Source organism: Gossypium arboreum, chromosome 8, assembly GCF_025698485.1.
Source record: "Gossypium arboreum isolate Shixiya-1 chromosome 8, ASM2569848v2, whole genome shotgun sequence".
Classification (NCBI taxonomy): domain Eukaryota; kingdom Viridiplantae; phylum Streptophyta; class Magnoliopsida; order Malvales; family Malvaceae; genus Gossypium; species Gossypium arboreum.
Window position 1 is genome coordinate 99,705,335 of NC_069077.1, and position 14,200 is coordinate 99,719,534.

Genomic DNA, 14,200 nt, shown 5'->3' on the forward strand with positions numbered 1-14,200 from the left:
TTGTTAGTTGAACCAATTTTTTATACTTAAAATTTATTCAATTGTTAATTAAACCTTAAAATTTATTCAATTGTTAATTAAACCAATTTTTTGTCCACTTCAATTGGTCCATATTGATTCACAAGCCATATTGATTCACAAGCCAACTAATTTAAGACCGTTTTTTGGACCAATATCCAACCGATCCGGTCCGATCCAATTCAAATAACCATGCAACCTACTAGATAGTACCGACAGGTAACAAAAGAACAAGCATGTTGTGACAAAGAAAAGACAATCTAACCAAGTCTGCCCTGTGAGCTGCTGAACTTGAGAATTGTCCCAACTATGTTAGCAAGATCTCTATATATAATTATGCAAAATGAAAACCAGGAGGATCTGGTATTTACTTATTCTCATCCACAATTAATAACTGATGAAATTAAAATATCTAATTGTAGTCAATAAAACAGATCGTCATATAACAACAATAATACAAGGGAGATTAGAAAACCTCGCAAGTAACCACCATAAAAAAAATAAAAAAAATAAAAAATAAAAACCCTTTCTAGCCACTTAACCCTTGGGGTCTTGATTGGTCAAGCTTTTGTGAATGCCAACTCTGCTGCCAATGCAATATGATCGCTACCCCATTTCTGAGAAAACAGAAAAAAGAAAATACCTACTGAAAGTGCAATCCAGTTAAATGAGAAAAATTTATACCCCCAGACTAAAAGCAAAGAGAAATACAAATTACAAAATTTCCTCAAGCTGGGGTACATGTAATAATTTCAATATAATCCAATTTGAATCTGAATCATCTGTTTTTTTTTATGTCTAATTTAAGTCATTATAAATCGTTATATACTTTTGAACTATGATTACCCAGAAGAAGAGTATTTGCTGTTTACCGTAGAGAAATAGCACTTTCGTATGAACTAGGTTTATTATTATACCTTTGTTGGAAACCCTGGAGTCCATTGCATAGCATGTTTTGGAATTGGAGCAAGCACCCTGACAGTCTGAAGACCTTCAGAACGCCTGGAATATAGATCACCGTGATTGATATAATCAATTCTAACCATGCATATCAGCACTATTTTATAACCCAGAACTTTTAAATGAAGGTGAAAAAGCTAGTTGCTTATTTCAATTGACTAGATTAAACCATGAGAAATGAAAGAGAAGGTCTCATAAGAAAAGCCTCAATAACTATAAGCAATAAGCACATATTGATGGGGTACTATGAAAATAAAATGCATGGCTTGGATAACATATATATACTATCCCCTAAAGGAAAGTAAGATAGGCAAGGTTGCACCATAGTCATCGTCAGCCCTCCTAAGGAAGTGGGCAAGTCCAAAATTGAAATTTCCATTCCCCATTGAATTTCTTTCTATATACCCAAATAAAAAGGGTGTATCAATGTCCAACGCCCAACACTATATCCAGGTCAAATGTGTCCATAGTATAGGGAAAAACATAAGAACGCTGCTTGACTACATATCTGATGACTCAAATATATCCAATAATCTAAGAAGCATGAGATGAGAAGTACTTACCATATGTAATCAACTGTGCCCAAGAAGCGCCTGTTGTAACTTGTCACCAGGGGTTCTCCATAAGAATCTCTTGTACCAGGAGAATCCTGAGTTGTGGAAAAGAGTTTCAAATTTTAACCCATTATACTCAATATGCTTGCAGATATCTAATCACTGAAAAGACTAAGAAAGTATAGCTCCACAATGATCTACCTTGACTTCTGTATATGTACTTTTAAGCTGCAGAGGGTGCTCCAGGAACTTGCAGTCCTCATTGCCAGTTGCAGTTGCTAATTCCTTTGGGCTCCATGATGATGGATCGTAAGTAGTCTGCTCAATCTCAGCAACTTCGGAATCCAAGGAAGGCAATACATCATCCAGAACATCAGCACTTGGTAGCAAAAACTGGGAGTCTTGGGAACTCAAAAATTCCAATGAAGAATGGTCCAAGTCTGATGTTACTGATTGACTAGAGTTTGTTGGATGTCTATCTTGATTACCATATAATGCATCAACAAATGCATTATTGTCTTCCACAATATTTTCACTTTCTACCATAGTTTTGCTATGCTCTTCAGGAGACAAATTATCCATTTTTTCTTCTACCTCAATATCAGTGCTAGTTTTGCTACGCTCTTCAAGAGACAAATTATCCATTTTTTCTTCTAGTTCAATGTCAGTGCCAGCAGACAGACCTGAGAAGTCAACTTGAGAAGGAACTGGATGTCTATCCCTGTGATCATCAGCAACTGACTCTGATGACTGACAAGCTAAGATATTAGGAGGGGAAACTTCAATTGCGTCAAGTAAGTGAGTTTGGTATAATGGTTCAGTTGAAGAAGTCTCTGACTGGGAGGTACTCAACAACTCAGGATCAGTTGTAATCCCATTAGAATGATTGTTCATCACAATGTCATCCAACGCTTTTCCATTGTTAGAATGGATGGTAACATCTGTTCCTATATGCTCCATCTCAGTGATGCCGGAGCACACATTTTCAGGACAGGAAGAACGGCCAGGAGAAAACCTTTGCATATCGACTACACCACACTGAATTTCTGTCACTTCATCATATTCTGCACTGTCATTGCCTCCCATTCGCAAATTGTTGCAGGACATATCTGACAAATCCTGCATTGTCTCACTGGACCCAGACATGTTTACAGAAGCATCTTTCATATTTCTGTCTAGATTATTTTGTTTCTTCGTATCAGAGTGAGAATCATTTTTATCCATGCCAATTCGCTTGATATCTACTGCAGGAGGAACTTGTGCAGGAATATTACCAGACTGAGCCCTGTAATATTTTGCAAGCTTTTCATTTTCAGTAATCAGCAGTGTACCCAAAAGTTATTTAAGTGTTACCCACCCTGAATTGGGATTATATGTCTGCAGAGGAATTTCGGCAGAAGCTTGTCCTGACACCTTATCTCTATTCACTTCTGACAAATCCAACTGCCCCAAACAATATGTAATTACAATATTCATCAATCAAGGAAATAAAGAGAGAAAAGATAAACATATTTACCTTTTGCTCTGATATAAAGTTGTACAATGGACTCTGTTACGAAAGTAAAGTGTGGTCCTTGTAAGTTACCAAAGTAGAAAAATACAGAGATATATAAACAGAAATGAACAATGTGAATCATGCTTAACTAAAGCTTAATATGTAAAGACATGACAACCTTGGGAGTACAATTAAAATCCCCACAAAGAACTACTGGAGCATCATCCCAACTCTTTGAAACAGAATGAGCTCTTTCTAGGAGCCTCCTAACCTGTTTGAGAAAAACAGAGGTAAGAACATTTAAATGATTATTATTCATAGTTGACTAATTGACAGCTTAGCACTCTTGACTAATAGATAGCCTGGTACTGTTGACTAATTGATAGCCTAGCCTAGCACAATCTTGCTGGCAGCTTAATCTTGACAGATTCTTAGGCTAATATGTACGGATTTTTTATTTAGTGTATCGACTTTATTTCCTAAGTTAGGCGCCAGTTTTGTGTATAAATACCTTTGTAATCTGTTCAAATCAAAACGAGAACTCAATTCAGTTTTTCTCTCTCAAAATCCTAAAGATTCTTCATGGTATCAGCTTTAAATCCTGATTTAGGGTTCCAATTTTTTTTAAGATTCTCTTAAACCATAGATAGCCAAATTTGGCACTTTTCCATTTAGACTTCTATTATGTTCTCACCACCGCCCTCAAAGGAGCTGCAACCTCATCGCAGGCCAACTGACTTTTTTTAAAGAATATTTTTGGGTTTGGTTTTTCTTTTGCATTTTTATTTGAAATACCAGATGATAGGAAAATTGCTGCTACTAGTTCCACTAACCCTTCTTTGTAAATCAGTCTTGCAAAGCTTGATGGGAACAAATACCTTGCGTTGTCACTTTCTTTTTTATTGATCATTTTGACTAAAGGATTGCAAGGTTATATTAATGGTGATAAGTGGAAACCATTGATAAAAGATCCTACCTTTAATCAGTGAGACTTAGAGAACTCACTTGTTATGGCACGGCTTATCAACTCTATGCAGCCCCAAATTTCCTGAGCATACGACATTGCAGAAAAAACATGAAATGCAATCTTACCTACTCACAAACGAGAATGAAGTTTAGATCTTTGAATTTTGGGATAAGGTCCATAGCACAAAGCAAGGTGATGACAATTTCTCATTACTTTTCTTGAATTGAGTGGCTTATGACAGGAACTTGGTTATTACCAAATGCAATCAAATTTCAAATTTTGGTTGAAAAGGAACGGGTTTATGATTTTCTAATCAAGTTGAACAATGAGTATAATTAGATCAAGATTCAAGTTCTTGGAAAAACCCCTTTCTCCTTCACTTGACCAAAGCATATTCCCACCTTGCATTGTCACTTTCTTTCTTATTGATCATTTTGACTAGAGAATTGCAAGGTTATATTAATGGTGATAAGTGGAAACAATTGATAAAAGATCCCACCTTTAATCAGTGAGACTTAGAGAACTCACTTGTTATGGCACGGCTTATCAACTCTATGCAGCCCCAAATTTCCTGAGCATATGACATTGCAGAAAAAACATGAAATGCAATCTTACCAACTCACGAACGAGAATGAAGTTTACATCTTCTAATTTTGGGATAAAGTCCATAGCACAAAGCAAGGTGATGACAATTTCTCATTACTTTTCTTGAATTGAGTGGCTTATGACAGGAACTTGATTATTACCAAATGCAATCAAATTTCAAATTTTGGTTGAAAAGGATTGGGTTTATGATTTTCTAATCAAGTTGAACAATGAGTATAATTAGATCAAGATACAAGTTCTTGGAAAAAACCCTTTTTTCCTTCTCTCGAGCAAAGCATATTCCCATGTCCAGCAAGAAGTAGAAGTGTCATGTTCTAAACAGCACTGGTTGAGAAGGTTGGGCTGACTGCTTGAAAGCCAAAAATTTTGAGAAAGATCAATGGCGTTATGATTATTGTGGAAAGTCACGACATACCAAGGATACTTCCTAAAAGTTACATGACAGACCCACTAGAGGTCGTGGAGGAAAACAGCCAAGTCAAAAATGACTCCGGGCAAATTTGTCAAGAATCTAAGAAACTTCTAAGGATCTGGTGAAATTCAGCATCTCAAGCATTTTCTGTCCTGTATTGACGACTCCTCTAATGCAACATCCAATTTTTGTTAAGTAATGCTTTTACTGCCCACCTTGAAACCGATTCATGGAGCATTTGAATCAAGCAAATAGGCACATATGACAAGAACCACTATAGACTTTTTTAACTACTCTCCATGTCTAAAAAGGGATGGCGTCCGAATGACTAGTGGTTTTTTTACTCTTGTATCCAAAACAGGTTATTTTATCTATGCCCCCAATATCTAACTATCTTCTATATTCATGTCCCTTGGTTTCACGTTAAATATTTTACTCATCAATGCCATTATCATAACTCTAAATTGTAAAATTGAGGGTTTTTTTCTTGATCATTATGTCTCTCAGTACCTTCAAACAAAAGGAATGGTAGTGATAGGTTGCATGATGGCTTAAACGTTAGAGGGGAGTCGAGTTTCTATTCCATATTAAGTTCTTTTGGAAGAAATAAGGATGTCAACCAAGAAATAATACAATGGCACAAACAACTAGACATCCATCTTTTTTTGTTCAAGAAAAATCATATCTTAGTTTGTTTTTAAAGACTCACTTTGATTTTTATTTTGTGAGACTTGTAAGTAAGCTGAACATATGAGAAACTTTTATCATTTACAAAATAATAGAAGTAATAAACCTTTTATGACTATTCTAATGTTTAAGGACCAAAGGGGACTACATCATTGTCTGCTAGTTGATGATTTGCTACTTTTGTTTAATATTGCAATAGGATGGCTTAGGTGTCTAATAAAATCAAAGAATAATGTTTTTTCATGCTTTCAATCTTCTCATATGATTTGTACTCAATTTTATGCTAAGATAAATATTCTAATAATTGATAATAGCACAAGAGACAAGTTTGGAACTTATGCGAAGTCCTATGAGATAATTCATCAAACCAATTGTCCTGGATACACAAAAAGGAGTGGCCGACAAGAATAGACATCTGTTGGAAATTGCTAAATCCCTTTTGTTACTTGTGAATCTTCCAAAACCTTACTAGGGAATGCAATTGAGTTCAAATGTTGGGAGAGATATCTTTCAATAGTTAAATTTGCGTACAACATTAGTTACCAATCTATCATTTAGATGGAACCATACGAAGCTTCATTTGGAAGGAAATGAAAAACTCCATTGTATAGGACCGAGCCAAGTGAAAATAGACTAGTAGGACCAGACTTAATTAGGGAAATCAAAGAAAACGTGAAATTCATCAAGGAAAGATTAAAGTCGCTTCAAATAAACAAAAATCCTGTACCAATTTAAAAAGAAAGGATGTTGAACGCAATGTTAGTGATAGTGTTTATGGAAGTGTCACCATAAAAAAAAAAAAGCAAGCTACGCTCGAGGTTTATTGGTCCATACAAGATCCTTGAACTATTGGCCTAATAACCTATAGTAGCTCTACTTCTTGAGCTGGAAAAAATTCACAACATATTTCACATTTCAATGTTGAGAAGATATAGATCTAATCCTTCCCATTCCATTACCCCGATATGATTGAAATCCAATCAGATTTGACATATAAGGAGGAATAAATAGATCCTAATACCAGATATCAAAGAATTGAGAAACAAGATTCTTTTAGTGAAGGTTTTTATTAAGAAATCACAACATCAAAGAAGCCACCTAGGGAGTGAAGTAGTGCGACAGCAACCTCCTTAATTGTTCAATTCAAGTAAAACTCGACTACCAAATTTCTTAAAGGAGAGTTGTAACTTCGACAAAATTTCTACGTTAGTAATAACCCTCTATAGAGTCATGAATACTAACTTTGAAATACTTGCATTTAAATTAAGTGCCTTGAAACATTATTATTAAAGATAGAAATTGTCAAGGGATATGTGTCTGACAGCCTCTACATAATGAATGGGAACAATTGCTCATTCCAGCAACGCCTCCTCGTTCGAAGCACATTGCCAATTGGGACATCCCTCTCTACTAATCTTGAAGAAGTTGTGTCCTCAATTTTGTAATGTTTCTTCAATTGAGTGTGAGCCCTATCATTTTGCAAAACATCGCCGTAGCTCGTTAAGCCCTTAAATTAATAAGCGAACTGAATTTGCTTTTGAGTTGGTGCATTCAAATATTTGGAGACCTGATCTTCTTTTATCTAAAATTGGGTTTCATTATTTTATTACTTTTATGGATGATTGCTCTCGTATGACTTGGATTTATTTTATGGAAACTCACTTTTGAGGCATTTTCACATTTTGCTACCCTTTGTGCTGAAATTAAGACCCAAATCAATGTTCCTATTCATGTATTAAGAACTGAAAATCTCAAAAATACAAGTCAAATGTATTTAAGAATTACATGACTCATTCCTCACTGGTCTTCCAATTTTCTTACATGTTGATACACCATCCCAAAATGATGTCGCAAAGAGAAAGAATAGGCACTTTCTCGAAATACTCGAGTGCTAATGTTCCAAATGAAGGTTCCCAAACCATTTTGGGCAAATCTTATTTCTACAACCAACTTCTTGATCAATCACATGCCATCTTCAGTTTTTAGTGGTGAGATTTACAGCATTGTCCTTTTTCCTACTAAAACACTGTTTCTAGTAAAGTCCAAAGTGTTTGGTAGCACCGGCTATGCTCATGATGTACAACCTCATCTCACTAAGCTAGACCCTAAAGCGTTTGAATGTGCTTTTACGGGCCACTCTTGACTTCAAAAAGAATATCAGTGCTACTCTCCAAATCTTCACAAATACTTAGTCTCAACTAATATGGCATTTTCTAAGCAAATACAGAATGTCCTATCTCAGTCAAGTGCAAAATCAGAATATAGAGTTATTTCTCAGTCTACGTGTGAGATCATGTGAATACATCATATGTTAGCTGAAATTGGGATGGAGCATTCATCACCAACAAACTTTGTTTTGATAATCATGTCACTCTTCCTATCACCCTAAAATCCTATCATGAGAGAATCAAACATATCAAGATTGATTGTTACTTCATTAGTTAAAAGTTCTTGACAATTTAATTTCCATTGATTATGTAAATACACGAGAACCCACCAATTTTTTCACAAAAACATTGAATGGAAATCAAGTTGATTATGCATGTAACAAGATAGACGTAATCAATATCTATGCTCCAGCTTGAGGGGAGTGCTACAAGCAGAATCAACAAGATTAGTTGATCAGTAGGAATAGCAGATTTTAGGGATTAATTAGATTAATTTCATTGATTTATTTCCTTGTACAAAACCTGTAACAAGTGCATAACTACCACACAAATCAATAGAATTATCATCTTTCAATAGAATTATCATCTTTTTCTCAACATCTCTAATGTGTTACTTTTACTCCCTTGATTTTCGTGATTTTCGTATAACTTTTTCTTTCTTTTCTCATCCTTTTTCTCTTCATTTTCTTCTTTCTTTCTTTGCTCTTCTCACCCAATCACAAGTTTGACAAATCCAACCCATATTGGGTACCCTTATCCGTACCATGTCATCTTGACATTATTGTGGCTCCTATTTTAGTGAGTCCAAGCAACTGATGATTTCTCCAACTAAATAAGCAAGGCCAAAGTAATTCAAATGTTTTTGAGCTCTATGCTATCCACAATTGATATTTGCATAGATCTTGGGATTTTACACCACATTTGCAACAAAATCTACATAAGTGTTACATCATACAAGGTAGAGCAACTCAAGCAAAATATGAACACAAAAATAAAGAACTTGACATGGCAAAATAACCTCAAGTTATACGAAATGCTTAGTGATCAATCTTGAAAATCTTGCAAATGAGCAAAAAGATTGATTCTTATAGTGAATGTGGTGTAATCAAGAATCAAGGCCTCCAAGGAGGTGACAAGAAAAGCATTTCAAAAAGTAGAAAAAGAAAGATACCAAATAACTAGCTCTAGAAAATTAAATACCTGGCCAAGCTTAATTTCTCCTCTTCTTGGATTATATAGCACGTGAATGTTACAAATGACAACTTTATTTGAATTTGTTGAGCTGCAAATAAAAGCTAATATTTTTTAATAATTGAATGATACAAAATTCAATTTTGTTTTAACAGAAAAGCACATACGGCATACGAGCACAAGCAAAAAGCCCCAAATCATGATCCTTAACATTGAGCACCATTACGACAAAACACAAGAAGCATATGAAAAATGGTAGGAAAATAACTGGATTTTAACTCTTCTAGTACGTAATCTAAATTTTTTGGCACATAAGATCTCATGCTACATAATAAAAGGTAGCCCTCTCTCATATCATAGATTCCACCCTTCCCAAGATTTGAACTCATAACTCCACATTAGATTTTGAAATTCTACATCTACGGCGTCCCTTTGGGGACTCCGCGTACAAGAAAATTTCATGTCAAATTAAATAAGAAACAATTACATGACATTCTGTTATAAAGGTATTAGATTTAAACCATAAACTTCTTTTATTACCTTTTTAATGGTGCTGCTGTATTTTGGGGGGGGCTTTGGCTCAACAACTATGGGGAAAGAGTAAATAAATAGCAATTAAGGCAATGTTAAGGACAACAAAGAAAGTCAAGATGAAACCCAACCACAAAAACCATATTAAAATTGCAATTTCAAGATTGAACAAGAAAGTTGTAGTGGACCTCAAGAACACATATTTGGGCAACATTATCTCGAAGTTCATGCTTGTTGAACTCTATAGATTCTTCATGAAGCAACTTGAACCTAATATGAAAATCATCAGATGAATATTAATGCTACAATACCCAATGAAATATATGATAAGGGGTCTAATCTGACATCAACAAGGAATTATCACATAATCTAAAACAAAAGTTTGAGAGGGCTGAAAGAAAAACAAAGAATTCAAAATCTCAAATGGATAAAAGCAATACGTAGCTTAACCAAAGTAGTCAGGACAAACGTACCATTTTTGTTCTGGTACTATTATATACTAGTAACAATGTATTGCGAGGAATCGTTTCAAGTTTATCGGTATTTTTTTAATTATTTTTTAATGTGTGTTATACACATGTACATATATCTCAATTACATTCACATAAATATATTTATATGGAAATATTAATTTTAAAAATATGTAATTTCGCTATTGTAGCCACTTGTTCTGAGATCATGGCAGATAGATTTAGAAATATGGTTTGTGTTCTCTCAGTGTTAATCTATGACCTATAATATTGCATAGCTTTAAAGTGGAAAGCAATCAACTGCAAGGCACATTAATAAAGCAAGTATTATGTAGCGTGGATCTTGAAAATGACAAAATGCGTAACAGCAGCAATAAAACAAACAGCTGACCTCCTGTTTAAGATGATAATTGATAAGATTCATGCAGTAAATAAAATAAAGGACCAAATCACCAGTCAACAAATTAGACCTCACACCACTATAGACTAATAAAATGTGAAGGTATAATGACCTTGATGTTCGCCAAAAGATTGCACAACCATCAATTGCTCTCCCAGTTCGCATCTGCAAAATGACCCAATAAATAAGTCAGAGTTCTGCTCTCCAGGGCAAGGTTGTTTGGATGCACATCAAGTAAAAGCATGCCATTTCTGTGTTGAATACAAACGGAAGCCAGAAGTCACAGTTAGGATAGAATTTTTATCTCTAAAAATCATGACATAGCAAACCTTCCAAATGCCATTATATCCCATGGAATTCAACTGCTCCTCCATGTCATGAAATCTATCAACCTCCTGAAAACATAGTAAAAGGAAACATAACATTTCATATTAAACGATAATACACCCCGTTAGCTACCCGCCAAAAGAGGAACAAGCAGTCACACTTAAAAATAAGTAAATAAAGACACTCCCGGCCAAGTTAGCAAGACTATAAACCCTAGCACACCCTATAACATTGCTTTTACCATGAGAATAGGAGTAATTATAGTCCATAATTAAGTCGCTAATGGAAACACTCATTTACTGCTCATCTATTTTTCAAAAGCCTCAAAAATTTATCAATGCTGGTGGCGGTATGCAGAAAGTAAACGGATGTAAGAGAACAAAAACAAAAACCTTTTAATGAGATGCTAAGGACTGGACTTACAACCTATTTATTATACTAATTATAGATAGAGCAAGCTTCTAGCAAATCAATAATTTTCAAGATAAAAATGGAATCAAATTACAGGCCTCCATATTTTGTTCGCATATGTCAAACTTGATTACAGTTCTGAAACATAGAAGAGGGATAAAGGATAACCTGAAAGCACAAAATATCAGCTGACCATAAACTGATCTCAAACATTAAATTCCTCATCCTCCACTCCCAATTCATCATATGGAAAGGTATATGGAAGTAAAGATTCCGATGGGTACTAGCAAGGTAATCCGCCAATACATTATATGAAAGGACAACAAACTTATCTGCAAATGATATATATAAAAATTAATCAAACCAACTAAATAAGCTATCTTTCAATTTGGTTTCTGCTGTTACTACTTACTCTCTGCTATTTGCTTGTCTGCTTCAAAATTTTGCTAAATTTCTTTTACAGAGAAAAGGAACAAATTCACGATATTTTCTTTTTAAAAGTTTTTTTTTTTTCTCTTTGAAGAAACAGAAGCGATGGAAAACAGAGATTAAGCATACTGATATTAATTACCAGAACGCGGAGGCGGCGGAGTTCCTGCGTACTTCCATTCCCGGTAATCCCAGGGCTTGGAATTGCGGGGACGGAAAGGCTTAGGCGCAGGATTTTGACCAAATGGATGACGTGGTGGTTGACAACGGTTGTACGGACGAGCCGGAGGAGGTTGGCGAAAAAACTGTTGGTTTTGGTTGTAAGGAGATGAAGGCCTAGGGTTATAACCGAACTGCTGAGACTGAAAGGAGTTTTGGTTGGAGAAATTTCCTCGACGGAAACCTAGGTTCGCTTCTCCAACAGAGTCCAAGTTCGAATCCCCTGTAAGTAGATGGCCTCTTCCGCCGCTGTTGGTTCGGTCGGAGAAGCTTCTGCCCCATTGATTTCGACCGCCTCGATGCTGTTACAGTTAGAAATTTGAATGTTAGCGCACATAGATGGAAATATAATACACAGGGCAATGTGTTTGAGAAGAGATGAAGTACGGGACGTTGGTAAGAGGACATGGCGGTGGTGTCGGCTGTAGCAGTGGCGGCAAGGAATTTGAGCCTTAGATGAGGACAACGCCGCATCGAAAGAAACTGTTTCAGTGAAGTGGAACCAGAGCGGTAAGCGGCTGGAATCAAACTAATAATAATAATAATATCAATCGTGCAAATTACTAGAAACTCTAGCATGCAAAACATTTAGGACATAATTTATGTTTCACAATAATATTCGATAAATAATAAAAATATATGATTAGAAATTAATTAATAATATTTAAAATTAGAAATTAATTAATAATATTTAAAATATATTTAATATTAAAATAAAAATTAGTTCAAATTATGAGGAAAATGAATTTTAAATAAGTAAATATGTTATATTAAGCTCCTTTTTGTTAATTGTATAATAATATGAGGAAAAAGTTAGTTAATGCATATATTTTAAAATAGTTAATGCCTTGTTTTTTACTCCCTGGCATTTTTTTATAAACGGGTATTTTTTTTAAAGAGTTGGAGGCATTGATCTGTCATTATTGGTGAGTATTGGGGATCGACTCAATTAAATAACAAATAAGTAAAAATAGCGAAAGAAATTGAGAATTTAAACATACAAATTTAACGTGGAAAACCTCTCAAAAGTAAATAAAAAATCACAGCTAAAGATAATTTTACTATAATGGCAAAAGAACGAATAATATAAAAGATGGAGATAACTAAATCCCAAAACTCAAAAATAAAGAACCCTCAAAATGTAAACACAAAATTCTCCAAAAAAGATTGTAAAAGAGCTTAATCTTCTAAAAAGAAAATATACTTTGTTTAACTTACTTAAGAGCAATTTCTTATTTAATAGGAATTTGGGTCACATAACTCTAACAATCTCCACCAAGTCTTTCGGGGTTATTATCGTCTACACAACCAACTTTATATGAAGACCTAGGACATGCCAAAAACCTAATTCGAGCTACCAACACTCCTGTAAAAAAGATCTTAGGGGTTTGATGTAATTAAGTCACTTAGACGCATTCAAAAACCCTCGTAGATTAGGAGTAAGATTAAACTTAGTTTTCTTTCAGTTTTCATAAACTCATTGTTTTTTATTTTTCTTAGAATCGATTTCGATCCAAGATTTCTTTTATATTATTGAAGTATTTTAGTTATTTCTTCTTCATAAACGACGATAGTTGATTATTCCAGTTAAGAGATTCATTACTCCTGTAACATCCCAAAAATAATTTTGAGTTGGAACATCCATTGATTTGTGGATTTCCTCTCAAAATTCAAGATCTACTATTAAAGAACCATGTGTTCTTGTAAGAAGATGACATTGATAAAAATCATTTAATTGACTCTCAAATCATGTAAAAAAGTTTCTAATCACATAAAAACAAGTTTAGGATTGAAGATTACCTTTAATTCGCTATAAATTCATTGATTGAAAATCTTGATTCAAAAAACTTGATAAATTTCAGAATATTTTTTGCTACTTTTGAGAATAATTTTGGGTGAATTGAGAGAGCATTTTGAGAATGAAATTGGTTGGATCTATTCTCTAATGATAGATCTTCAAAATCATGCAAAGAAAATGAATTTTAAAGCTCTCTAAATTTTCTCTCAAAAATTCTAATTTTAAGGTTTATTTTCCATATAAATACTTTAAAGTTTCCTTTGTTTTACAATTAAATCCTATTTAATTAATATTTAAATTTTACTCAATTTACCCTAATAAAAATTATTTTAAAATTCTTTTCAACCAAAATTGATTAGTTTCACTAATAATTATTTAAAATCTTTAAAATTGATTTTTGAAAATATTTTTTAAATTTTTGGATTATTGTTTCATCGATTTTAGATAAAATTAACCTCCTAAATTGAATTAAAAATCACTGGAAACCCTATAAATTCCTTAGAAACCCTATAAATTTCTAGTTTCACACTCAGAACCCTAAAAATATACCCAAAACT

At 34.0% G+C, this 14,200-nt stretch overlaps 1 protein-coding gene across 2 annotated transcripts; it reads right to left on the reverse strand.

Annotated features, from left to right (window-relative positions):
• Window positions 1-316: 316 nt before the first annotated feature.
• On the reverse strand, window positions 317-12,463 carry LOC108473584 (carbon catabolite repressor protein 4 homolog 6). 2 transcript variants are annotated; one of them, XM_017775249.2, is made up of 15 exons: window positions 12,233-12,463; window positions 11,769-12,147; window positions 11,366-11,529; window positions 10,789-10,854; window positions 10,572-10,624; window positions 9,778-9,859; window positions 9,599-9,645; window positions 9,068-9,149; window positions 3,206-3,298; window positions 3,049-3,081; window positions 2,890-2,975; window positions 1,734-2,817; window positions 1,542-1,627; window positions 936-1,020; window positions 317-635 (listed from the first exon to the last, which is right to left on the reverse strand). In XM_017775249.2, the coding sequence occupies exons 1-15, from the start codon at window positions 12,431-12,433 to the stop codon at window positions 579-581; spliced, it is 2,598 nt and encodes an 865-aa protein (XP_017630738.2). In that variant the 5' UTR covers window positions 12,434-12,463; the 3' UTR covers window positions 317-578. The 2 variants fall into 2 exon arrangements, with proteins under 2 accessions (XP_017630738.2, XP_052887894.1); XM_053031934.1 differs by lacking the exons at window positions 9,599-9,645; window positions 9,778-9,859.
• Window positions 12,464-14,200: the final 1,737 nt, after the last annotated feature.